Raw genomic sequence first — 26,121 nt, 5'->3', positions numbered from 1 at the left:
TGTAGGGTGAAAATCTTCATAAATCTCATCAGCTTCTTAACAAAAACATTTTAAATACGATGCATTCATATGTGATATCATTTGAAAGCATAATAACTGAACTTTTAAGGAACGTGAGTCAATAAAACATATTTGTTCATTTTATGAAAGTTACAACTAAAATGTGGCAACTATGTCTGAAAGAAAATGCATATTTTTATATTAAACAGAATTATAGGCTGCTGGTGCTTGAGATTGGTCATTCAGTGTTTCTGTGAACGAGGGTGGAGAAAATAAATACTCACACCAAACTCACTACTAAAGTTTACCTATTTACCAACATTAACTTACAATAGTCAAAGATGACTTCTCTTTTCACTCACATCTTTCTTCAGGTAGAAGCATATTGTAAACAGCAGTTCGGCTCATGAATATTAACCACTTTGTCTCGCTGAAAGCGTGGAGAGTGGAAGGTGAGCATTACCAGTGGGATTGCTGCTTGCACGTTAGTTCTGCCCACTGCTGAAGCAGCCAGCAATCAGAGGCTTTGTTTTACACTAACGGTAACATAAACATCTTAATATGTTACATTTGATAAACATCCTTCATAAAAGTGAGGAGAACATGTCACTCTAGTTATAATGGTTGCTGTGCCGCTGAGAAGGACATTCTGTTTCAAGAGAATAAAAAATTTGAAGACATTTGTAAGAGTCATCCATCAGTCCTCACCTTGATGTGTTGAACTGTTTCCTCAAACTCTCCTTTAATGTTTTCTTTGTGTTTAAGTTTCTTGTGTAAGTACTTTAGTTCTTTATTGATGTAGCAGTTCTGTTTACCTCCAACGTAATCCATGAATAAGAGGAGTGCCTTTTAATTACGCTCGTTTGGTGGTGTATAGAAATGCCCTTAGTGTCGCTATGTGTGTGCGTCTTCTCTGCCTTAGGTAGCGAGTCACCTTACTTCCGGTGGGGTGTGTGGATGTTTGTGAGGTAGGAGCTGTTGGCAGTGATTGCGGTCTGTTTGTGGGTTTATTATACAGGGTTTCATGGGTTTATTTTTTTGTTAAAGGGTGGACTGAGGAGCTTTGTTGGATGCCATCATCTGTTTCCATAGAAATGCGTTTAGCACGCAACAGTTTATGTGCCATGTGAGTCGCATTACAGGTATGTTTTGATTTTGAGCATATAACTGTATGATTGTTAGCGGCCTGGCTGGTTAAACTTATGTTTTGTGTATTTTTTTTTATAGCCGGAACCGGGAACACTTCCTATAACACCAGATGTACTCATTACATCAGAAGAAGAATGGCATCTACGCTAATATTAGTCTTTCTGTTTATCCCGAGGTTTACCGTAGTCAACCGGATCCAGGCCGTATCCAGGTGAGATTGAGGACCTACGCCTTGACACGACCACAACGCACCCCTGAAGTGTCAGCAGAGATTGAGTCAACTAGATCGTCCATTGTGAAGGCCTCATCAACACGACAACCAGTGGCACAGCTCCTCAACAAACCGTCCATACCGGCGCGATGAATACGATCCTCAACTGGACTGAACTGGAATAAATACTTAATGTTGCGATCCTATCGGGCTTATGATAGCTACCTGAATCGTAACAAAGCACTGTTTGCCAGAGGAGAACTGGCCCCCCGACTAAGCCTGGTTTCTCCCAAGGTATTTTTCTCCATTTAAACACCTATTTGCCACCTGTTTGCCACCTGATGTCACCTGAGGGAGTTTGGGTTCCTTGCCGCTGTCGCCTTTGGCTTGCTTAGTTGGGGACACTTGACATTTGACATTTGATATTCAACAGTGCTTTGCATCTGCATACATTGACAGCATTTTGTTTAAGAGCTGCTGTGCAGTCAAAATTATATACCAGTTATCACTGTAAAGCTGCTTTGACACAATCTGCATTGTAAAAAGCGCTATATAAATAAAGGTGACTTGACTTGACTCAATCACCGTTGTGTAGAAACTGCTCAACAGTTTTATACTATATTAGTGAAGAGGTTCATGGTCTCCAAACATTACTTTAAGCTGTATTTCTCCTCCTCAGTGAATTGATCCACCTTAATGACAATAATAAAAGCATGCAGCTCTGATTGAAGTGGTTTGAACATGTTTGACTCACTTCTAGACAACTGGAGAAACCAAAGTGAATCAGTATTGAGATCCATCATAAAAGAGTTTCTCTCAAGGAGTCCACATTTTGTAAAGTTGATTGCTTGAAAGTTTATGAGCTCTAAAGATTAGTTTCTGGAAGCTACAAACATCCTGATCGGAGATGTATACATATTCATATAACCAAAATTTGTGGTGCAGTAAACAACAAATTGATCAGAATAATGACACGATTGTCTTTACAGCAGAATTTGAAATGAAGAATTTTGCATTATTGATTCCGTTATTTTTCAATTTATTGCTGTGAAGCTACTTTGAAATAATCAGTATTGTATAAAGCGCTATAAACTAAAAGTGAAATATGACTGCTGCTGTGGTTAAACCAAGTAAGAAAAAAACAGCAACTGGTGGTTTTGCAATACGAATACAAACAGGTAAAGCATAAAATTAAAACTAAAAAAAGAGAAAAACTGACAATGTCAAGTAACCTCCTCCACTGGACCACTTGAGATGGATTGACTCCCTAGCATACTATGTGTCTGATCATTGTGGTTTTTCACTGAATCACACACATCTTCTGTCTGATAGAAAGCATAAATGCCCTAAAACGATTAGTTCCTTTGCTCTCAGCTTCCTCTTTGGCACTCGCTCCCTCCTCACTGGTCATTGTTAGGGTCTTCCCCCAGAGATGCAGATTTGAAGTGGAAATATCAGAAAAAGATCGCTCAGCTTCTCGGCGTGACTCCTCAACTAAACGGCAGTATAGTTTCTTCCATTCAGTTTTAGAGAGCCGTTTGTTCTCCTGTTTGTACTGCTTCATTTTCTCATCCAGTTTCTGCTTCTGAATCTCCTGAATGCATTTCTCTGTTCTCTCAAACATGTCATGTGTGAAGTGCGTCCCTCCATTCTCTTCCATCATCGCCTCTATTTTACTGATCAGATCTTTGAACTGTGGGAAACTGGCAGCCTTGTTGTCCAGAAAGAAGAATCGATTTCCACAACTCTGTACAAGTTTTTTAAGATCTGAATCACCGTTCTGTAGAAACTCTTCAGTGGTTTTATTTTTCTCCTCTAGCTGATTTTTATGAGTGAAGATGATCAAGGTGTATTTTAGTATCTGTTCTCCAAACACTTCTTTGAGATGTTGCACTGTGTTTTTCTCCTCTTCAGTGAATCGTCCCACTCTAATGACGATAATAAAAGCATGTGGTCCAGGAGAAGCGTATGTTACACATTTCACTATTTCAGTTTTAATCTCTTTTTCACTGAGTACATTATCATAAAGTCCAGGTGTGTCGATCACTGAGATCTCTTTACCAAACCTCACCACAGTTTCAGACTGACACTGTTTTGTCTGAGAGATAAAACCTGCTAAAGATTTGAACTTGTTTCTGCCAATGATAGTGTTTCCAGTGGCACTTTTCCCAGATCCAGTTTTTCCCAGCAGAATCAGCCTGATCTGGTCTATCCTCTCAGGAATCATATGAAGCTTCTCTGGATCTTCAGCTGGAGACTTTCCTGAAACTATAAATCAAATCAAATCAGTAATAAAACACACTCCAGGGATTCTTCTCATACCAGTGCATTAAACTAGTGATGTACACTTAGTGAACAAATCACAATATATCTGTGTTATTAAAGTAATTAATAATGGCAAAAAAATATATTAAAAAAGCAACTTACACAAGACAGGAGGGCCTCTTTTGCTGTCATTCTTCTTCATTCCTTCCATGATGAATTTCCCTCCATTCTTTATCATCATTCCTTCAATCTTCTGCAGTAGTTCTAGTTTCTGACCGTCCGATTTAATCTTGTTATTGAAACAGTGAAACTTTCCTCCACATTCAGTCACCAGCTGCTGGAGATCTGCATGGTTTTGTAAATATTCATCAATGGTCTGTGGTTCATCCAGTTCCTCCAGTAGATCTTCATGTGTGAACAGAATCATGAAGTACTTTTGAACTTTAGGACCTAATAAACACTTAATAAAATCCAAGACCTCTTCCTCATTTTGCACAGGTTCCTCTAGAGGAACAGTAAGCAGAACTGCACTGAAGCCTTCTGAACATTGTTTGACCAGCTCCATATTCATTTCATCCAGCTGCTCTTCAGACAGATCTGGATCCAGTGGATCAGAAGAAATAATCACATGCACCTGCTTCTCTCCAATCTGTGTTTTGCCCTCACAAACTTCAGACTCCTGCTTCTTAATTTTAAACCTCTTGTCCCCCACTATAGTGTTTCCAGATGAGCTTGCCCCAGAACCAAATCTGCCCATCAGAAGAATCCGGATCACTGCATCATCTGGACTGGAGCTGTTCTCTGACATCTCTGAAATAAAAGTATGAAATAAGATCAGAATCAGGTCAGGTCAAGTTAAAATTCTCGCTGGGGTTAGCCTGCTAGGTCATTTTACTTGGTTATTTGTTATTTATTTTGGGTAGCTATGTGTAACTCAGCTGCTGGGTCAGTATTACTGACAGTTTCATTTCATTAGTTCACAGCAAGAGTACAGATCTACGTATATACCACCGATTAAATATGTCTTAGATACAGAATTTTAGAGGTTTTACCATGAACACAGACAAGTCAAGTTACCATTTTTAAAAACAAACTGACTCTTGACAAATGCATAATATTATGAACAGCCTGAACTGCTACCAATCACAAACAATTCTTTATAGCCCTAATAACCAACTAAATACTATTAACTATGTAGCCCTCTAAAATAAAAATATAGAGATAATTCTAAATTCTAAAATAATTCTATATAAATGCAATCTTCGTGGAACGAAACGCTAGTTTCATGAACAAAACCCCTTTTCACTTTCATCTTGAGGAGTCTGGGTGACACGACCCTATAACAGAAATAATGTGCCTATTGTCATGAACCACCATTTACAACTACCATACTGAAACACCATTTTATTTTTAATTTTTTTTTTAGAGTTTTTCCATACTAGTGTTGTGTGGTAATAAATATCTGTTAACGCTGGAAAAAAATATCTGATAACTTTGAAATCAGTAAGTGAGACTGATGTCTGCATAAGTTACACATTCTCTACATATTCTACATTTTATTTTAACAAAAACAAGAGCTGTGAAATTACACAGATTTCTGCAGCAGCTCTTTGTCTCACTTGCACAGAAAAACAGATTCCATATTCCTCAGAATTAATGTATACGACCAGTTAAATACAAACTCTGAACTCTATGCAGTCTTGCAATAAAATAATATGTTAAATAATACAAATATATTTATGGACTCTCAATTTTTTTTCCCGCTGACCAGAAAGAAATAATAGTTACAGCCAAAATTTGGTTTCGCTCAAACTTATGCTTTTTACAACTTAATTTTTAAGATAAAATTAGCCAAAGAATTTTGTTAGTCAGTGTTTAATTTAGTTTTTAAACCATAAATAAAGACTAAAATTAAATCGTAATACAATACATCATAAAAATGAATAAAACCAACAATAATTTCTGCAGCCAGTGAAGCTGTGTTCTGCACAGCTGTCTTCCAACACTCTGTAAATACTAATTAAACAACATTGTTTATTTACTTTTTTTTTTTTAAGTTTCATTTGCCTTTAGTCAAACTGACCGAAACAGGTTTAAATCGAAAGCATGGTTTTCAATTAGATTTCTTACCTGTAGGTGTGGAAGGAACTTTAGTCGAAGGTCGAAGATCAATCTTTAGTGAATGCGTCTCCAGAGAGATTGCAAGAATAATGCTTTTTAGGAAACAAAAAACAGCACAAAACACTAACAAAGCACACTCTTTAAATGAAACATGTCAAAGATTAGGTTTAAAAGAAAAACAGAGAGAACAGCAGCAGTAAGGTTTAGATGTACTTTCAGCTAACAAGCTCCTCCTGCAGTTAGTTTACCTGTTTTCTCTTACCTTGTGAGAGGAGGTGCCTGATTGTTGCACAGCACTGAACAAATATGATCAGACACTGACTGATGACCCTCATGAGTTAATGATTAGCCTGTGAGTGATGGTTATTGCTGATATAAAGAATTTGTTATTGTACTAGTGTGCATGAAAACTTGTACGATGTTCTTTGAATGTGAGCTACATTATATGCAGGACTGAAATGGTGGCTCAAAGAAATTTCTAGCGTTAATTTTCATCACAGCTTGTCCTGAAAAAACAAAGACAACTTGACATCCATCATAGAAGTCATTAATCAGCTGTCATGAACATGTCTAACTAGTGATCAAAGACTACAGATTTTAGCCTATAGGATCATATCTTTTAGGATTCTCAAAATTTGTCTCAGATGACCAAATCATGGCCAAAATCACAGTGTGTACCCACCTTAAGGCTGTGGCTGGAAGTCAGTTGTGGTTCTTGTGTTTCTGTTAATCTCTTTCTGTTCGCGTTGTTCTTCTTTCCTTCAGTGATTCTGCTTGTTAACAGCAGGTGTTCATGATTAATGCTCAATCAGAACTTAATTATCTCATTAACTTCAACACTTGGGGTGCTTCTCAAATGGAAGGTTGCATCCCACTGAATGGTTATGTCACAAATGTTCCCACCCCAGCAGTCACGGCACAAAAATACAATTAAACTTAGTTTTGGAAAAATACTTTGTATTAAAATCTTTATATTAACTGGCTTTCCATTAATACAATATAGTGAATGTCAGGTCTCCCAGTGGATTACATTATTGTCAGTTTAGTGTTAAGTGATTAATTTACACCAAAACAAAAGATAAAATGTTTGCCTTTACCACCTAAAACATTACTTTTGTCTTACATTTCATAATGGCACGAGCTCAGTGCCGACTCGTTTTCCATCATTTCATTTTTCATAAATTTTAATGTGTGCAAAGGATTGTGGGTGATCGAAGGACGCAAAGGATACACTTGATGCATCCTTCAAAATGAGCTGAATGAAAGATGCTTGGAGGTCTGGTCCTGACTGCATCTCTGACAGGAAGTGAGTTGAAGTCTTGTATTTCAGTTGAATTGGAGCAAATTTCAATAGAAACACATAACTCAATATCTCATTATCTCACAATAACTCAATAACTTAATATCATGAATTCCATCCTATAGGGAAGTAAACTGTACTGTCTTCATGGGTAATGAAATAAAATGTTATTGATTCTCAATACTCAGAATATATATATATATATATATATATTTTTTTTTTTTTAATAAGCTGCTCTCTCAATAAGGTACTTTAGTTTACATGAGTTTGGTGGATTCCAACATTGGCAGCATTTAGCATTTGTTTATAACATTGACATGAAAGCTTGTTTCCACCATGGAATGAAAAATAAAAAGGATAATTGCGATCACATTGAAATTACTCGTTTAAATCTCACAATTCTGAGAAAAAAAGACAGATTTGAGAGTTATAATCTCCCAATCGTGAGTTGTAAAGTCATAATCCTGAGATAAAAAGTAGAAAAGTAAAAAAAAAAAAAAAAAAAAAAATGTGTTTTACACATGCCATCAGTGCCAGTAAAGAAAACAATATAATACAAAATTCTAAACAACGTTTTAAACAGTTTAATGAAAAAAGCTCAATAGTTGGCTAGAGCCCCTATAAGTTTGTATATTTGATAATTATTGAGTTTTGTCACTGAATTACACACATATTCTGTTATCAGGCCCTGATTACAGCCTCCACAGGACCACTTCCAGGCATGTGCATCGACACTCTCTTCAGGTAGAAAGCAACAGCGATTATGCATACTTCAGCAACAATGAACTTCAGAGCATCACGTCGACACTCATCTGCCAAAGACAGTATATATATTTTTTTCCATTCTGTTGGATAGACTGTTTTGTGCTATTGTTTGTATTGCTTCACTTTTTCATGCAGGTTCCTTTTCACAATCTCCTGAATGCATTTCTCTGTTTCATCAAACATGTCATGATGTGTCCCTCCATTTTCTGCCACGTCGTCTCTATTTTACTGTGCAGATCTTTGAACTGTGGGAAACTAACTGTTGTTCAGACATAAGAATCGTTTTCCACAACTCTGTACAAGTTTTTAAAGATCTGGATCACTTTCCTGTATGATTTTATTTTCTTTCTTTAAAGAGCATATTGCAGGTTATTTAATTTAATTTATTTATTTTTCAAGATGAATACATAACCTTGTACGTGTTAGGTTTTTTTTAAGGCTTCCGGTTCCATCGCCCTGAAGTCAATGGGTTTTTTGAATGGGTTTTAGCTAAATCGCCTGAAATAAGGTCTGTGGTTAACAAAGCCTCTAAATATTTTCACGTTTTGATCTATGACATAAAACACGCCAGTTACAACCCGCTTGTGATTTTTAAAACCTTTATTGTGTCTTAAAAACAGCGGTTGCTAACAAATTGCTAAAAGGGACTACTTCCTTTGGTGGGGACTTTAGACGTCATCATGACAAACAGGACATTTGGACAGCATTTCTCATGAAAAAGTGGATAAGTATTCATACACAGTGCAGATCATAATCAGCGAGCATGTTTTTAAATGAAGTTGCTTTTTAAATAAAGTTTGAGGAAGCTTGGTGGTGTGACGTTGATCCACGACCATGGTGTGCTGTAGTCCGTTTATAGCCTACTGTTAGCTTTTTATATCTGACGACTTTATTTAGGCTTCAAAATGTATAAATGTTGTGTTAACTTGTAAAGATTATCTTGATAGACAAAACGTGTAAGTGTCATATCCCTTTATTAAACACAGAGCTTATTTTTGCGATTTTCCAAAAGTCTTTGGGAAAAATGCGTAGGCTTTAAATCGAGGGAACCCGTGCGCCACTAACTTCCGGGTTGGCCTACAAAAACACGTCATCCCTGAGGTACTCTATTCAGTAAGAGCAGTCATGAATCTGTTTTTTCAGTAGTTTTTGTATTTCAATTTATATCGTCATGTTAAATTATTGTGATTTTGGAGGTTGCACAAACTCCAGCCTGTCAGGACATCAAGTCCACAGGTTTAGCCTACTAACAAGAAAAAGGACGGTGCTATCTTCCGTGCGGGGTGTGTTTTGTGCAGGTGAAAAGAAGGGACTTAACTTCTGCATTTGCACTTCCTTTGAAAAACGTGGTGGTGTGTATCATTCACTTTAGACCGGAGGATTATCATCATCCCGGCGATATGATGGAGTTCAACATTGTAATATACTGTAAATGATGATATGAATCAACTTACACACGCAATGCTTCTTCAACGTTTTTATGTGAATCAGTTCCAAAAAATTATGTAAACACATGCATACAGTCTCACACGTTTCAAAACAGTTTTGAATTATGTGCTGGTAATGTAAGAGCGCAGAGTTTCTGATGACCTTTGGTTATATTGAGAATTAAGTCAGACCGCTCCCTTCAGGTTAAATTTTAACATGTGTTAAACACTCTCTCAAGTATAATGCAGGAAAACCATGTATCAAACCCAAATAAACACAGGAGAGAACACAAATATTTATCATAAAAAAGACACTAAAAAAGACATTACAGTTACATTTGATCACTTAAATTAACATTATTTTATTTCATTCTAATGAAACAGCCGCACAAGCTGAATTACTACTCATACAGGTCACTTTATTTGACAAATTAAAATTGTGGGGTAATGCAGGACTGTTTTACTTGGTGAAAACAATCATACTAAAAATAAATTTGAGTGTGTTGAAAGTTGTTAACATTACTGTGTGTTCACTTGGTGGCTGGTATGAGACACTTGTTGCACACTACAGTAAGCTAGATCGATATTAAAATATAAATAAAAGCTGGATGACTGATGTTGCTAAATGGCATGCAATTCATGTTGTATGGTACATTGTATGGTAAATCATACATACTGTGCCATTAAGTTACTTGTGTGCGCATTCCCTCACGGAACATATACTGCACAAGTAATAATATTTCCAAATTGTTGTGGAAAAAAAAAGGGTTCAGTAATTCCACATCTGGATTACACAACGACTCTCTCGCTGTTCTCTGATATAGACACAAACACCTCTTGTATTCCATGAAGTCTCATCCCTGTCTGCTCGAACAAATAAAAACCTCAAGTTCAACCAGCGAGTTGGGGACATCACAGCGCAGCCATGTCTCTGTAAACACATCAAGCAGGACTCACAATATTCTTGACAAATCCTACAAGTTGTGCGCAATTCCTCTATTTTGTTCCTCGGAGACGGCATATTGCTCATATCATGTACATTAGTGGTGGTTTATTTCCCCAGTTCTGGAGTTGTTGTCGAATTCCTCCTTTCTTTCCTCTTCTCCAAGGTCGCCTCCAATGAATTCACTGTTTCACAGCGTCAGATGTGTCCATCAGTGGCGTCATCTCTGTAGCTCTAAGTGAAAGGTCTCCTTTCTATTACAGTAATGTGTGTTTATATATTGACATACTTTCAGTACACCTGAACACTGTTAATCAGCTGTTCTTTATTTACAACTGCCAACTTTTTCCAGATTTAAAGACCCTCATTTAGCTGTAAATTTCTGCTTATTAGTTTAATCAAATTAGTTTTATAATGAATAAACTTTACATAGTAATCGAACTGAACTGAATCAACACTGAACCGAATTGATCAGCATAATGACTCTGAGATTGTTCAAGTATGGTCAAGTAACCTTCACTGGACTTCTTGAGATGGATTGACCTCTTAGCATATTGTGTGTCTTATCATTATGATGTTTTACTGAATCAGACACATCTTCTGTTTTGCTAGTGTCCCTGTAGCCCTGAATGCAAGAAAAACTGCCTTCCTACGACTAATTCCTATGCTCTGGGCCTCCTTTATGGCACTTGCTCTCTCCTCGTCGGTCACTCTTATCTTCCCTGTAAACTGGGCTAGATCTGATATGTATAAATCAGGAATAATATACAGACTTTTGAAAAGGTCAGAAAAATATTGCTTAGCTTCTCGTCGTGACTCTTCTACTAAACGCCAGTATATTTTCTGCCATTCTGTTTGAGTGAGCCGTTTGTGCTCCCGTTTGTGCTGATTAATTTTCTCATCTAGTTTTGCCTTCTGAATCTCCTGAATGTACTTCTCTGCTTCATCAAACATGTCATTGGTGAAGTGTGATCCTTTATTTTCTGCCACCATCGCCTCTATTTTACCGATCAGATCTTTGAACTGTGGGAAACTGGCAGACTTGTTGTCCAGAAAGAAGAACCGGTTTCCAAAACTGTCCACAAGGTTTTTAAGATCTGGATCACCATTCTTTAGAAACTCTTCAATGGTTTTATTTTCCTCCTCTAACTGATCTTTATGAGTGAAGAGGATCATGGTGTGTTTTTCGATGTGCTCTCCAAACACTTCTTTGAGCTCCTTTATTGTATTTTTCTCCTCCTCAGTGAATCGACCCGCTTTAATGATGATAATAAAAGCATGTGGTCCAGGAGAGGATAACGTTATGCATTTCACTATTTCCGTAATGATTTCCTCTTTATCGAGTTTAGTATCGTAAAGTCCAGGTGTGTCGATCACTGAGATCTCTTTACTAAACCTCACTGTAGTTTCTGACTGACACTGTTTCGTCTGAGACTTTGAACTGATGGAGGACTGAAACACGTTTCTGCCAATGATGGTGTTTCCTGTGGCACTTTTCCCACATCCAGTTTTTCCCAGCAGAACCAGCCGGATCTGATCTTTCCTCTCAGGAATCTGTTGCTCATGTAAAACTTCATCTGTTGAACTGTCACCTGAAACTACAACACAACGATTTCACTCATCTCATTAGTGTGATATTATAATTCTACAACATCCTCTCACATTCTCTTTTTTTTTTCTTTTAAGAACATTGTTTAATTTAATGTAAGGCAGAGTTCCTCAAATACAGTCCTGGAGAGCCACTGTCCTGCAGAGTTCATTTCCATCCTTAATCAAACACACCTGAACAAGCTAACCAAGGTCTTCAGAGTTACAAGAAAATTGCAGGTAAGTGAGTTTGACTAGTGTTTGAGCTAAACCCTGCAGAACAGTGGGCCTCTGGGGCAGGATTTGAGGAACCCTGATGAAAGGCATTAACAGATGCATTAAAGGTGCAATTTGTAATACTCACAAAAATGCAATATAATATACATAACTGTTTTCAGAGGTATATAAAGACCTTACATAATGAACCTTTATGTTTTTATTACATTAGAATGAGCCATTTCTATCTCATACGCCGTGGGTCCCCTTACATGTTAAGTCGCCATTTTGCGCCGGCATGTTTCTACAGTAGCCCTAAACGGACAAACTGCTCTACAGAGCACATTTGCCTTACTGGCTACTCTCTGCTTTCTCAGAAGATAACATCTGCGTCCTGTGTTGGCCACCGTAGCTTCTCTATATTGCAATTCACAACTTCACCGCTAGATGCCGCTAAAATTTACACACTGCACCTTTAAATCAGTGGTCCTGGAGCACTCCCAGCCCTGCACATTTTGTATAATTCCCTCACCTAGCACACCTGATTCAATTAGTAGAGACTGCAAGACCTGAAGTGAGTATGTCAGATAAGGGAGAAAAACTAAATGTGCAGTGCTGGGGGTCTTCCAGGACAGGTTTAAAGGCACAATATGTAATTTTCGCCACTAGAAGTTTCTTAGTCAAAACAAAGGCGTAGCTTGATGATGCCGTGAATGAGCGTGGAATCATGGGAGTTGTCATCTTCAGCTCCACACCCAGTGGAAAGGGCAGAAATCATGTTCATGGTTGAGCTAATGTTAAAGATTTATTAACGCTAGTGTGGTATGAAGCAGGGCGGGTCGAGAGTTGTGGGAGCGGGACGAGGCAGCTGTAGCGAATGCTAATGATAGACACCAGCGATGCACACCAATCTCGAGTTCATTATGCTTTTGCTGCAGTCGGCCGCTTGCGCTCTTTTTGTTGTGTATATGGGGTAATGCAGCGCTGTTTTACATGGTTAAAGCAATCATACTAAATACATTTGAGCATTCGCTCTGTGGCTGCTATGAGAGACTTGTTGCACTTTGCAGTAATCTAGATCAATATTAGTAAAACCGGAAATCGAGGGTAGCACAGATATGGCGTCACTGACAGGCGATGCAATGTCCTGGTTGAAATTGCTGAATTCTCTGGATGTAAACATTGTTGGAAATGTTTGGGATAATGTAAGAACACAAGTCAACAAAACATATAACATTGTTCTAGTGGTTTTTGGATATTTTAATCTAAAAATCTTACTTATTGTGCCTTTGAAAACCACTACTCAATAAATATCACTGCTTTACATTTAATGAACAGGTAAGCCTAACACATCATGTATTATTGAAGTAATTTATAATGACAAAAATATAAAATAAACTTACACTTGACACCAGGATCATCCATGCTTGATCTTCTCATTAGTTCCAAGGTAAATTTCCCTCTGTTCTCCATCATCATTCCTTCAATCTTCTGCAGTAGTTCTTGTTTCTGACCATCAGATTTACTCCTGTTATTGAAACAGTGAAACTTTCCTCCACATTCTGTCACCAGCTGCTGGAGATCTGCATGGTTTTGTAGATATTCATCAATGGTCTGCAGTTCATCCAGATCCTCCAAATCATCCTCATGTGTGAACAGAATCATGATATACTTCTGAACTTCAGGACCAAATAAACACTTGATAAAATCCAGGATCTCTTCCTCATTTTGCACAGGTTCCTCTAGAGGAACGGTGAGCAGAACTGCACTGAGACCTGCTGAACATAGAGAGACCAGCTGCTCTTTCATCATCTCCAGCTTCTCTTTATTCAGATCTGGATCCAGGAGATCTGGACAATCAATCACATGCACCTGATTCTCTCCCATCTGTGTTTTACCCTCACAAACTTCAGCTTCATTTTTCTTCTTGTGTTTGTGGACTTTAAACCTCTTTTCTCCTAGTATAGTGTTTCCTGATGAACTTTTCCCAGAACCCTTACTGCCCATCAGAACAATCCGGATCACTGTATCATCTGGACTGGAGCTGATCTCTGACATTTCTGAAAGAGACATACAATATGGAGTATAAATGTAAAATAAGGTCAAGTAAAGTGTATTTTACACAAGTTTAGGAGAAGAAGAAAAAAAAAAAAAAACATTCATGTGCTACAAACACAGAAGACAAAAACAGTAAATTATTTTCAGTGCACTCAGTTAATTACTTCTCAAAAGTCCTAAAACACGAAGAAATGAAACTATCAAGGTTGCATTTACTTGATTAAGAATCAAATATTTTATTACACATGACAATTATTATTACTGAAATGAAAAGTAACTCGTTTTCAGTTTGATTAGGAGAAAAATTCGGATTAACAACCTTTCATGGTATTAGTGTCACCATGTATAACGCAATATGTCATGAGTGTTTTATGCTGTCTAGAATCAAAAATAAACGCCAGATTCGTAAATTAATCACTTGTTGGTCAAAGAGCAAAAATATCTGAAATGGTTCGCGATTCAGTTCTACGTTTTAAGTTCTCACGTGAATTCGCTGCCGAACAACAGACAGATGTTTGGGTTTAAGTCATACATCGTGACACTATTGAAAAGAAACCATTTTGCACGCGAAATCTCGCTAATTTGACTGAGTTGGCAGCCGTTTTGTAACACATCACCGTATTTAAGACATCAAAGTGACTTTCTGTAATGTCTGTATTAAACGGAACTCAGCTTGTCCAATAAAATGCAATCTTATGTGTCTAAAACACTTTTGTAAACAGACGATCTTACCAAAAGGTGGTTCAGGACCTGTCGCCATCTTCACTGTATCTTACTGCTTACATGAACATGAAAATGCGATTTACATAATAAAAACAATCACAGTATACATTTGCCTTGGTTTATAATGTCAACATTTGCATAAAACACAGGAAAATATACTCAAAAGTAGTTGAGCTGCTGTTCAGACGTCCTTCAGCTTTAGTTTCAATTTTGTTTTGCACCTGTAGCAACTCATAATGTAATACATAATGTAAAAACTGCACATACTGTAATAAGTATTACATTATTATTGTAATAAAATGTTCATAATGTAATAATTTTCTCAAAAGGTAATAAAATCTCGAGCTCATAATGTAATAATTTTTACATTATGAGAAATTTGTTACATTATAAACTCACCAAAAACATGTAACTTTCATAATTGTAATTAGCTTTTAAACAATTAAAAACATAAGTATTCCCTTACAGTACCTTTTTAAAAATCTAAATACATTAAACTACCTGCAAAATGCAACACACACACACACACACACACACACACAGAAGTCTGTTTAAACTGAACGTTTAAATTATTGACTAATAAACAACATCTGAAGCTCTACTGCCACCTACTGGCTCTATCTACACATTACAGGCCATGAAGTACACTGATTTTGTCCAATACTTTATATATTATTTAATATCAATGAATAAAGTGCATTAAAACAAATTTTTAGATTGAGTAGTTAGGTTTTGTTATCAATTTAATGTTCATCTTTTCATATATTTTAGTGTATTAAGAATTAATCTTTGATATATATATATATATATATATATATATATATATATATTAATATTTAAGCCAGTTATTTATATCTTTTGCTGTAGTGTGTCAGTAGGAAATATCAGTTTACATTTCCAAACATTCCTTTTGCCATTAATTGTAATAACCAGTGAGCAAAAATCAGTGAGATTTTTGCACTTATATAGTGCAACTTTTCTAGAAGAATATTAGTGGAATTAGGGACGCACCAACATTGTAATTCTAGCCGATATCAATAAGTTGAACACATTCATGTTGGTCAAAAACTGATGAATGACAATTTAAAAAGTTTGATGTTTAAAAGTTTAAAAAGGAGATGTTTAACTGGCTGATAACATTCCATCTCCAGAATAATACTTTGAATATGCTGTTTGAAATGTTATTTTTAGATATCAGGTGTATAACCAGTTTTAAGTTCTACATACATGCCATTAAGGAGGTTTGAGTTACATCTGAGTTTCCTGACCAGTATATAACGGATTTCTTGCAGATGTTCAGAAGATGCCCATTGAGGAAAACCATTGAGTTTCTCAAGGTATCTGAGGTTTAAATTAGAATAAGACCATCAATGTAAGTACATGAGGTCTCATATAGTTAGAGCATACTGAAATATGTATTCATCTGTACAGAGAATGAGAGTGAGGCAGAAACTGAAAACCTTACAGAAAGCACAAAAAAATGTGCTGGTCAAATGGTGAAGTTACAGCTGTAATTGCACATATAATAAAAGGAAGTCTGGAAACACTGACTGTATGACAGCAGTATAAGACAGCCAAGGAGCATCAGAGATTATTGTATGTGACTATTGTATGAGAACTGAACAATGACATGACCGTTTCCTCCAGAGCTGCTGCTGCTGTGAAATGAACTAAATTAATAACTGATTATTTTTACAACGTAACTGAATCAACACTGAACTGAATCAAGCTGAACTGAATCAAGCTAAACAATGACACTGTACTCTTCTAGAGCTGCTGTATAGCCAAACACAGTAAAGCTGCTTTGAAACAATCTGTGGTGTTAAAAGCGCTATATAAATAAAGGTGACTTGACAATTCTGCTTACATTTTCTGGAAATTATAACAGAATTGTGTTTTTGGGTAAACTGTCCCTTATAAGTCGGTTTCTCTACCTGTTGCAGTTTTCATCACATGTTCAGTGAGTTCATTTTATACATTTCAAAGCCTCTTTAATGACATCTTTAAAATGTGCCTGTTTCCAAATGGGCGGTTTTGTCAGTGTTTTCTAAGTTTTGAATGGCTCACCTGCTTGCCATTTCAGTATGTCAAAACAATGCTTTCTGAAAGATTACACAGTTGTGCAAGATTTATTGACCATGTTTTTAAGTTTCCCCTTAAAATGGCATCCCATGGTATTACATGGTTAAAACTGGAAGAATTCGATGTTTATGTTGTTATTTTAAGTAATAATTAAAGTATTTCTAAAACACTTTGGTCCTTGTAATGTTGCAAGTTCTGTTGTGCATTGTATTGAGGATCCGGTCCTCTTTAATCACCTCAGTCTTGGTAATACACAGTGTTTTCAGGTTTGTGTGTCGTGTATGGTCATGTATTGTGTGTCATGTATGGTCAATCCAGAGAAATTACATATTTTGTGTATTGTACAATAAGTGTCCTCATAAATCAGGTTGGACCCAAAAAAAAATAAAAAATACAATTATTTCATAGGTGGGAACATTTTAGGATGGGCGGGAATGTCCTTGTGCACCAGCAAAATATCATATTGTCATATTTTAAGTTCTGCTGTGTGCAAATAAAATTCTAAGCCAGATTTGTGTCTGCAGATTAAAACATAATTTTTTATTATTTTACCATCACTGTAAGACATCAGGAAAGGTGCGTCCCCTTATAACACCACCCAACTTTTCTGGCCGTCAAAGTCCTTCTATACCACAAAAACCAGTGTGTGTGTGTGTGTGTGTGTGTGTGAGTGAGTGAGTGAGTATATATTGAGTCAGCTATATATTTTTTAAAACGTATTAAACTTCTGCCAATATTAATGTATCTCACGACTTTATATCTTGCATTGAAGCATATATTGGGAGTCTAAGTGGCCGTATAAGCTACAAACAAGTATAAATGATTTTTTTTGTAATACAACAGCAACTTGGAAAACAGACAAAACAGAAAGGTAAGAAACAACATCTGAGAAAAGAGCAAATTAATCTAATAGCTGCAGACCCATAGTGGAACTAACTTTACCCCGCGTCATATGATTTCCGATTCTTGTGAAAATGGCTTAAAATATTCTGTCTGACCCCCAGCGTGAGTTTTTTAAGGCGACCGTTATTTAGAACGTACCACTTTATTGTTTCCATGGTGACGCGTCATTGAATGTCACATAACACACCACAGCGCTGGTTTGCTTTTATTTCATTTTTCCTTTTTTATTAAAATTTTTCACAAATTTGTTAACTATAGCATGAAATATTCGATATTCCGATTGTCAAATATGTGCAAGTGTGTTTTGCTGTTTAAACACCTTTATAACGATCGTGTTAGTTGAGTTATACTCGCGATGGGCGCCGCCATGTTAGTTTGTGCCGCAGTACAGAGAATCGGATCTGTTGGATTTACAACACGTGAATTCATCCACTTCTCCCGAAATACGTGAAAGTGAGTCGGTGAACTGGGGAAGAATAGAGTAAACTTTAAAGTTACTTTCACAATGTGTAACTGATATGAATAGAACGTGTCGTCTAATTATGGAAAGCTTTCCGCTTCTATAGACATCATTGTGTATTTTACAAACTCTAAATGTATTGTTTTGTTAGTACATATGTGTATTTTAAATGTCTGAAACCTGAAATAAACATTATTTGGTTGAAAACACTGCATAAATTTTATATATAAAAGTGCTGCGCGCGTCCGTCTCTGGTTAGCGCCAGCCAAAGCGCGCAGGCACATTTGAATTTGGCAGTTGATCACGTGATGCGCTGAACGTTCTAATTACACCGGTGTGATCGTACGCTCCTGCGACCAGCAAAGACTGATCACACCGGTGTAATTAGAACGTTAATTGGGAAAGAGCTCTGAGATTAAAGGATTAGTTCACTTTCAAATTAAAATTAGCCCTTCAGCCCTTTACTCACTCTCAAGCCTTGTATATGACTTTATTCTTTCTGATGAACACACTCAGAGATATAATAATAAATATCCTGACTAGGGCTGGGCGATATGGCTGAAAACTGTATCACGATATCAGTGTTTCATATCGGTCATATCGATAATTATTGATATTTTTTATGACCCATTTAAAATAAGGACCAGGAGAAAAATATATTACATTTAAACATTTTTATTTTAAACTTAACCTTCCTCTGATCATAATCCCCTCAGTTATTAAGACAGAAATGTCAACAACCATGGAAAACTCAAATAATTAAAATGTTGCGCAGTGTTGCAGCTACAGATGTTGTTGGTTGAATACGGCTGTGCTCCAAAGGGTGAGCGCAGCTAAGGTGGTACATCAAGTTCGTGGTATTACCAGTCTTGGCGGGGACGACGGTCTTGCATAATTTGCAGACGACATTGGTCTGACTACTGTAACGAGTAGAAATATAGTGTGGCCCCTTTAAGAACTGCGCGCTCGTGTTAAACTGTTGATGATCTGCATGGTATGTGTGATCAGAGCACCGCATGTATGCGGGTTATTTTCAGTCTTTTTCTGTTGCTCCTTTGTTTGTTTTATTTATCAAGTAATGCTGTGGACGGCACAACATTTGTGACAGACAGTCACCAAAGTTCCATGGGGAATAAAGCGCCGGTTATGTGATACAATCGCCTCTGTGAAGTCTGTCTAATAGTGAGCTATCCCTGTTTGCTCCGTAACCACCGCATTACACTACGGTCAGACTTATAATATCCAAAAAACTGCCATACTGGCGAGCTGACTTTTCCTCTTTTATTTACAATTTCCTCGCTCGCTGCGGCACTCATTTTCTGCTTATCAGTCGCCGGTTACTGAAGAGGAATCCAGCAGACCAGCACGAGACAACGATATGGCGCAACTAAACTGATACTGTTCCATGATTGGCTGTTAGCGTGTCACTCCCTACGTTGCTAGGTTACCAGAGAGCGAGTGCCTTTGTTAATGCAACCAAACTTGCTTTGCAACCTCTGTTTTCTTTCGACGAAGAATAAAAAATATTGAACGTTTTATCGAACACATTTTTTATTGATATCGATCACGTGTCTATCGCGATACATATCGTTATCATTTTATCGCCCAGCCCTAATCCTGACACATCCGAGCTGGCGGTGAACAGGACCAACGAGTATGAAGCTGAAGAAAGTGCTTCCATCCACATCCATCCGTCATAAACGTGTACGCCACATGGCTCCGGGGGGTTAATAAAGTCCTTCTGAAGTGAAGCGATGCGTTTGTGTAAAAATTATCCATATTTAACAAGTTATGAAGTAAAATATCTGCCTTCCGTATTCATTGTAAGAAGAAAGTGTTAAACTCTTGCAGTACAAAACGCTTACGCTACATCCTACGCCTTCCCTATTCAACTTACGGAAAAAGTGTAACTGATGCGTCACAGATTAATTATCAAACACACCATTACATTCTAAATAATGTTGACAATAATGTTAACTCCTCTGATATGTTGAATATTCAAGTTAGGGTTAGGGTTGTAAAAATAAATTCCACCGCATCAAACGTTAAATAGGGCTTTGCAACAAATGCAAAAATGTCAAAGGATTATGATCCGAGTACACCAACACCTCTGTGCCTCCTCCCACATAGACATCAAAATGCTGGAGTGCCCAGATTATAGCCAAAGCCTCTTTCTCAATCACAGAATCATTTCTCTGATGTACATTGTATTTCGCGAAAATAAACATACAGGATAATCCATTCCGTCTCGATCTGATTGTAACAAAACTGCCCCGGCTCCTACCTGACTTGCGTCAACCTGAATTTTAAAAGACTAATCAAACTTGGGTGCCTCAAGGACTGGGGCTGTCGACAATAACAATTTTACATTGTCAAAAGCCCTCTGACAGTTAGAAGTCCATTCAAACTTCACCGAACCTTTCAACATATCTGTCAACGGAGTGGAAAAATTGAAACAAAACCCCAATAGAAAAGCATCAGCTCTTTTTTGGTCGATGGAGGAAGAAAACCTTCAATAGCCGAAACTTTACCTTGGAGAGGATGTATAACCTTCACATTTAGGGTGTACTCACACTAGGCACGGTTGCCTTGAACTGAGCCTGAGCGCGATTGTCAAACTTAAATTTAGATTCAGGTTATGATGAATAATTAAGATATTTTAAATGCATGTCTAATTCATGTAATTAGTTTATATAACTCAATGCATTTGAATCATTTTTCATTTTCGATTTTACAAACAAAAAAATGTGCATTTGCATTTATTATCTTACTTTCTCACATTTGCTAATTCTGTTCACACTTTCACAGTCTATCATTCAATGTTTACATAGTTTGGATTTAAATTGGATGCCTAATCAAAGAGAATATATTAAGGATTTGACCCATAAGTTTACTGGTTCAAAAAAGTCAAGTCAGCACTTTAATAATTATATACAGCTGGAAAATTAACATTTATTTTTATATTATAAAAACACTTTTTATTAATATTGTTTATATTATTATTATTATTATTATTATTATTTTAACATTATACAATGTAGATAAAAGTACATTCATATAATTTCTGTGTAGTGTTGAACCCTATATGTACACTCAGGGAAATATTAGATTGAATGACTTAGGAGCCTTCTTTTCATTTACACCATTTTATTATCACAGTTTATTGGCTTTGTATTCTTCCTTTTTTTCCACAGTAAGCTATAGACTCTGTTTATAGAAAACAATTACTCAAACAGAATATCAATCGTCTTATGAGCATAACATTATAACAAAAATCTAGACACAACAGTTTACTATGTTAAATTTGATCGTGGAGCCCGTTGAGCTGTTTGATCACAAACATTCAGTCCTGAGTAGGAACATCTGAGAATATTCCCTCATAAACTTCATGAAACTTTAATGAACATTTAGAGATTGCAGTGATGCTCTATGAACATTATTTTGCAGAACATTGAGGAAACTTCACCAAAGCGAGCACAAATGTAATTGTCAGCCATTGCTGTTACTGTTAATAATGATAACAAGAATAATTTATATTTTATAGCACATACTTATACACACTCAAAAAAAAAAAGAAAAAAAAAAAGACATTGACAAGACTTCACAAGTAATAAAAAGTCTAATATCAATTGGAAGACTATTCCAAAAGAAATGCAGATTTCACTGCAAAAGCTCTAGCATCTTTCGTTTTATATCTTGGAACATTCCAGATACTGGTCTCTCTGTGTTAATGTTAACCCCCTTTTGCCCAGTAACCATTTAACATTACTCATGTGAGCATTATTTAATTTGTTCTACCTGTATGCATTAGTAATCATTTAAATAGTAATACATAAAAGCTAGGATAATAAACTTTACATTTGTTAAATGTATCATAGCTATACTACTCATAGCTGTAGGTTTTAAATAGCAAATAGGTTTGGCAACATCTCATCAACAATAACTATTCTGACAGAGTGTTGTTCTCAAAGATTTAAAACGGATACAAACACTGATTTTAATTTTTCTGGACAAATATTGTCAGTTGAGAACAGATTTCATTGATTACATTATAGTGAGGCTCTTGTGAAGATCCATCAACTGATGGGTACTGGTCTGGATGAAAACCATCCACCAATGCTGTTTAGATTGACTCTAAACATAGTCTCTTCACTGTCTAGTCTGTAATCAAAAGAGAAAATAATCAGTGTTGGCTAAGTTGAATATTAGTTACTATTTTTTCAATTACTTTTTTGATAAAAGATTACTCTAACATTACATTTCCTTAATCATATTAGTTATCATGTTAGTGTGACAAGACAAAAAAGATGTTTACTCACCTCAGGTTACAGTTTGAGTCTTTGAGCACTTTACTGAGCTGCTTCTTTGAGTTTCCTATTTTATTCTTACTCAGATCAAGTTCTTTTAAACAATGCAATGCTTTTGTCTTACTCAAAGCGTGAGCCAAACAAGCAACATCTGTAATGCCACAGTCTTTTAGGCTGGAAAGAGACAGAGGAAGAGACTTTCACTTTAACCTTTCAACCAAAGTTTAAAGTTTCAACCATATTTTCATTTGTCAAGCAAAAATTCAATGAGTCTGGTCTGATAAAAACAAGCCCAAAATAAGCTACCCCTGTTTTTTTGTTCATTTGAACAAAATGCATTTCATATACAAATGTTTTCTCAAAAGCATTTTATTATCAAAAACACACTCCTAAGGTTCCTCAAATATAATGAGAACTCTTCAAATGACATTAAGTATTTTGTCCACTGTCATTTAGGGTACATTTACATGACAACAATGTGCTGAAACTGTTTTTTCCTTTGCATTTCACGTACAGATGACAAAGAAATCCACTCGTTTACATGGATTTGCAAAAATGACTAAAACACTGATATGCATGCCAGTATTTGGCAATGTCACTTTGTAAAGAAACACTATGTGCCTATAGCCTGAACACGTAATACGCATGCACATGATGCCAGTGTTTGCATAAATTGTGTTTTTGTACTTTACACAGAGATGATAACAGAATCGTTTTTAAAAAGTTAACATTCTTAGACCCCCAAAGTGCATTGTCGTGTATATCAACAGGCAAAATGCATAAAATGATTTAAGTTCTTAGTTAATGAAATGAAAATGAAATGAAATTGTGTTGTGTGAATGGCCACTTAGTTGGAGAGTTTAACTTCAACTCCAATTAAACACCTGAAGCAGTTAATCAAGGCAGGTGTGTTGGAACAAGTTAGAGCTAAACTCTGCTCTGTTGTAGACAAATGCTTCTCACCTCAATCTCTCCAGTTTACAGTCTGAATCCTTCAGTATGTCACATAAATGCTTCATTCCTTTGTGTTTTATTTTATTCCCACTCAGCTCCAGCTCTCTCAGGTGTGATGAGTTTGATTTCAGAGCTGAAGTCAGAGCAGAACAACCTTCATCTGTCATATCACAGGATTTTAACCTACATTGGGAGAAAGGAAAAAACAAACTTTTTATTCTATACAGGTAAAAAAAGATGTAATGTGTGCTCATGCTCTTTACAACATATTAAGCATGAAGCCCTGAGATATTAAGTATAAAATTTGTTCTTCACTCCTACTGTATATCAGGGTCTTAAAATGTCAGGTTTTCTTCTATGTGAACGTTCTTCACCTCAGTCTCTCCAGTTTGCAGTGTGAATCCTTCAGTACGTCACATAAGTGATTCACTCCTGTGTTTTTTAGTTCATTTCCACTGAGGCTCAGCTCTCTCAGGTGTGAAAGGTTTGAACACAGTCCTAGAGTCAGGATGAGACACTGTTTCTCTGTAATACTGCATCTACATAAACTGAAGATACAAAGACAAAAGATGAAAGAAAGAATGGGCCAGAGCCATGTTAAGTTAATGTGTATGTTAAATGTATAATGAGAAATTCCATCAAGTACAATAATAAAACGGCAAAAATATGGAAACTTAATTATGTAATTATTTAATGAAACATAATTATATAATTATAATCCCAAGTGGGGACGGGACCCAGTGTGAGGTACGGGATTGGCCCCCTCAATTGCGGGCCCAGTGCGACCCAAGGAGCTTGAAGGATGGCCCCGACTAGGATTTGAGGATTGGATGAAGCCATCCTCTATCCAAAGGATAATGCATTATTCATGCAGGTAAAAAAAAAAAAATCTGGTACTTTAATCACAGTTTAGTTGAGAGTTTAGTTTATCATCACTAAATTTCAAAATTAGATGTAGACATTAGCGCTAGAAAAACCATGTAATTCTATCAAAATAATCTAGCAGTATAAATGTTATAGTTTAAAGTCTGCTGTCACTTCTATCACAATACATAGTAGTAGAAAATGTCATCTGATTACAGAATATGAAGGTTTTTTTATAGTCACAATGTTTCAAATGATTAATGTTTAATGCTCATTCTACTGGCATACATACTGAATCATCACACCATTAACTAATAGCATAATAAAATTAATCACACTGTAACTGCTTTACAGTATAATGTTACTAACTCTAGTTTCTCCAGGTTGCATTGTTTGTCCCTCAGTAAATCACAGAGGTTTTTCACTCCAGATTCTCCTAGGTGGTTCTCACTGAGGTCCAGTTCTCTCAGGTGTGATGGGTTTGATTTCAGAGCTGAAGTCACTGCAGAACAACCTTCATCTGTCATATCAGAGTGTCTGAACCTACATGGAGAGAAATAAAAAAAAAAAAAGGTATTTCTTCAATCAAATACTAAAACACTCTGTTTCTTGTTTGTGAATGTTCCTCACCTCAGTCTCTCCAGTTTACATTGTGAGTCATAAAGTATGTCACATAAGTGCTTCACTCCTGTGTTTTTTAGTTCATTCTCGCTGAGGTCCAGCTCTCTCATGTGTAATGGGTTTGATTTCAGAGCTGAAGTAAGGATGAGACACTGTTTCTCTGTAATACTGCATCCACACAGACTGAAGACAGAAAGAGAAAAAGTCTTAAAATGTGTCCACACTCTCAGAAAAAGGTACAGTAGAGGTACAATTTTGTTCTTTTGGTCCTTAGTGTACAATTATACAATAGTTTTCCACTACCTAGAGGTACAAAAATGTACCCTTAATGCTACCACCCCACTGATGGCCACCTGTACCTTAAAAGATACAATTTTGTACTTTTTTGGATAGTGCAAATGCACTGATTGCCTGAATGTATGGATATGGTGACATAACTTAGCTAGTCACTGAGTCCATTAATGGATAGAAGAAATGTGCATCGACAGTATATTTGTTTTCAGAAGCCGTGTGACTTTTGAGCACATTATCATTGTGTGTTTGTGAAACAAGTCAGGAGTTAAGCTGTCAACATGTCAGGGTTGAGATTCAGGTTGTGTGTGCCACTTTGTTCCTGCTATATGTTACCATAGATATATTTACAGTGGTGTGAATAAGTGCTTGCCCTCTTCCTGATTTTTTTTATTTTTTTGCATGTTTGTCACACTTTCAGATCATCAGACAAATTTAAATATGAATCAAAGATAACACAAGTAAACACAACATGCAGTTTTTAAATGAAGGTTTTTATTATGAAGGGAAAACAAAATCCAAACCCACATGGCCCTGTGTGAAAAAGGGCCATTTTTTCACACAGGGCCATGTGGGTTTGGATTTTGTTTTCCCTTCATAATAAAAACCTTCATTTAAAAACTGCATGTTGTGTTTACTTGTGTTATCTTTCATTCGTATTTAAATTTGTTAGATGATCTGAAACATTAAAGTGTGACAAACATGCAAAAGAATAAAAAATCAGGAAGGGGGCAAGCACTTTTTCACACCACTGTATATTACTCTCACCTGATGTGTGTGATGCGCATGGGACAGGTTTACTTTAGTCAGTCCTCAAGGGGGCTGCCTGTCAGCATTATCTTCTCAAGGGATGAGGGTCGAGCCCCTGCACCTA

The 26,121-nt window shown here is 36.4% G+C and overlaps 4 protein-coding genes across 30 annotated transcripts in view; 1 reads left to right on the top strand and 3 right to left on the bottom strand.

The window, feature by feature from the left end:
• Nucleotides 1–26,121, top strand: part of LOC127509895 (gastrula zinc finger protein XlCGF57.1-like) — a 258,569-nt gene that overhangs the window by 105,521 nt on the left and 126,927 nt on the right. The gene's annotated exons all lie outside the window — the stretch shown is intronic.
• Nucleotides 1,943–6,029, bottom strand: LOC127509918 (GTPase IMAP family member 8-like). Its single transcript, XM_051889273.1, has 4 exons — nucleotides 6,009–6,029; nucleotides 5,756–5,838; nucleotides 3,788–4,435; nucleotides 1,943–3,628 (listed from the first exon to the last, which is right to left on the bottom strand). Exons 3-4 carry the CDS (start codon nucleotides 4,431–4,433, stop codon nucleotides 2,661–2,663), a joined length of 1,614 nt encoding a protein of 537 aa, XP_051745233.1. The 5' UTR covers nucleotides 4,434–4,435; nucleotides 5,756–5,838; nucleotides 6,009–6,029; the 3' UTR covers nucleotides 1,943–2,660.
• Nucleotides 9,274–15,179, bottom strand: LOC127509912 (GTPase IMAP family member 8-like). The gene is made up of 3 exons (XM_051889265.1): nucleotides 14,775–15,179; nucleotides 13,388–14,044; nucleotides 9,274–11,779 (listed from the first exon to the last, which is right to left on the bottom strand). Exons 1-3 carry the CDS (start codon nucleotides 14,800–14,802, stop codon nucleotides 10,761–10,763), a joined length of 1,704 nt encoding a protein of 567 aa, XP_051745225.1. The 5' UTR covers nucleotides 14,803–15,179; the 3' UTR covers nucleotides 9,274–10,760.
• LOC127509829 (protein NLRC5-like) overlaps nucleotides 21,341–26,121 on the bottom strand; it is a 90,085-nt gene continuing 85,304 nt past the window's right edge. For all 18 annotated transcript variants that reach the window (XM_051888853.1, XM_051888848.1, XM_051888845.1 and 15 more), the window contains 6 exons: nucleotides 24,966–25,139; nucleotides 24,705–24,878; nucleotides 23,846–24,019; nucleotides 23,481–23,654; nucleotides 22,530–22,691; nucleotides 21,341–22,371 (listed from right to left, as the gene is read on the bottom strand). In XM_051888853.1, the coding sequence (XP_051744813.1) occupies nucleotides 22,287–22,371; nucleotides 22,530–22,691; nucleotides 23,481–23,654; nucleotides 23,846–24,019; nucleotides 24,705–24,878; nucleotides 24,966–25,139 (943 nt within the window). In that variant the 3' untranslated portion in view covers nucleotides 21,341–22,286. The remainder of the gene's footprint in view (nucleotides 22,372–22,529; nucleotides 22,692–23,480; nucleotides 23,655–23,845; nucleotides 24,020–24,704; nucleotides 24,879–24,965; nucleotides 25,140–26,121) is intronic.

The sequence above is a fragment of the Ctenopharyngodon idella genome, chromosome 3 (assembly GCF_019924925.1).
Source record: "Ctenopharyngodon idella isolate HZGC_01 chromosome 3, HZGC01, whole genome shotgun sequence".
Classification (NCBI taxonomy): domain Eukaryota; kingdom Metazoa; phylum Chordata; class Actinopteri; order Cypriniformes; family Xenocyprididae; genus Ctenopharyngodon; species Ctenopharyngodon idella.
This window is presented reverse-complemented; position numbering and strand designations above follow the sequence as displayed.

Excerpts from the sequence above, each read along its gene's own strand:
- LOC127509912 (XM_051889265.1), bottom strand. The coding sequence starts at position 14,802 with ATGGCGACAGGTCCTGAACCACCTTTTG. Across the intron at positions 14,045-14,774 it reads AGGTCCTGAACCACCTTTTG|AAATGTCAGAGATCAGCTCC; the intron begins GTAAGATCGTCT and ends TGTCTCTTTCAG. Across the intron at positions 11,780-13,387 it reads GGATGATCCTGGTGTCAAGT|TTTCAGGTGACAGTTCAACA; the intron begins GTAAGTTTATTT and ends GTTGTGTTGTAG.
- LOC127509918 (XM_051889273.1), bottom strand. The coding sequence starts at position 4,433 with ATGTCAGAGAACAGCTCCAGTCCAGATGATGCAGTGATCCGGATTCTT. Across the intron at positions 3,629-3,787 it reads AAGAGGCCCTCCTGTCTTGT|TTTCAGGAAAGTCTCCAGCT; the intron begins GTAAGTTGCTTT and ends TTTGATTTATAG.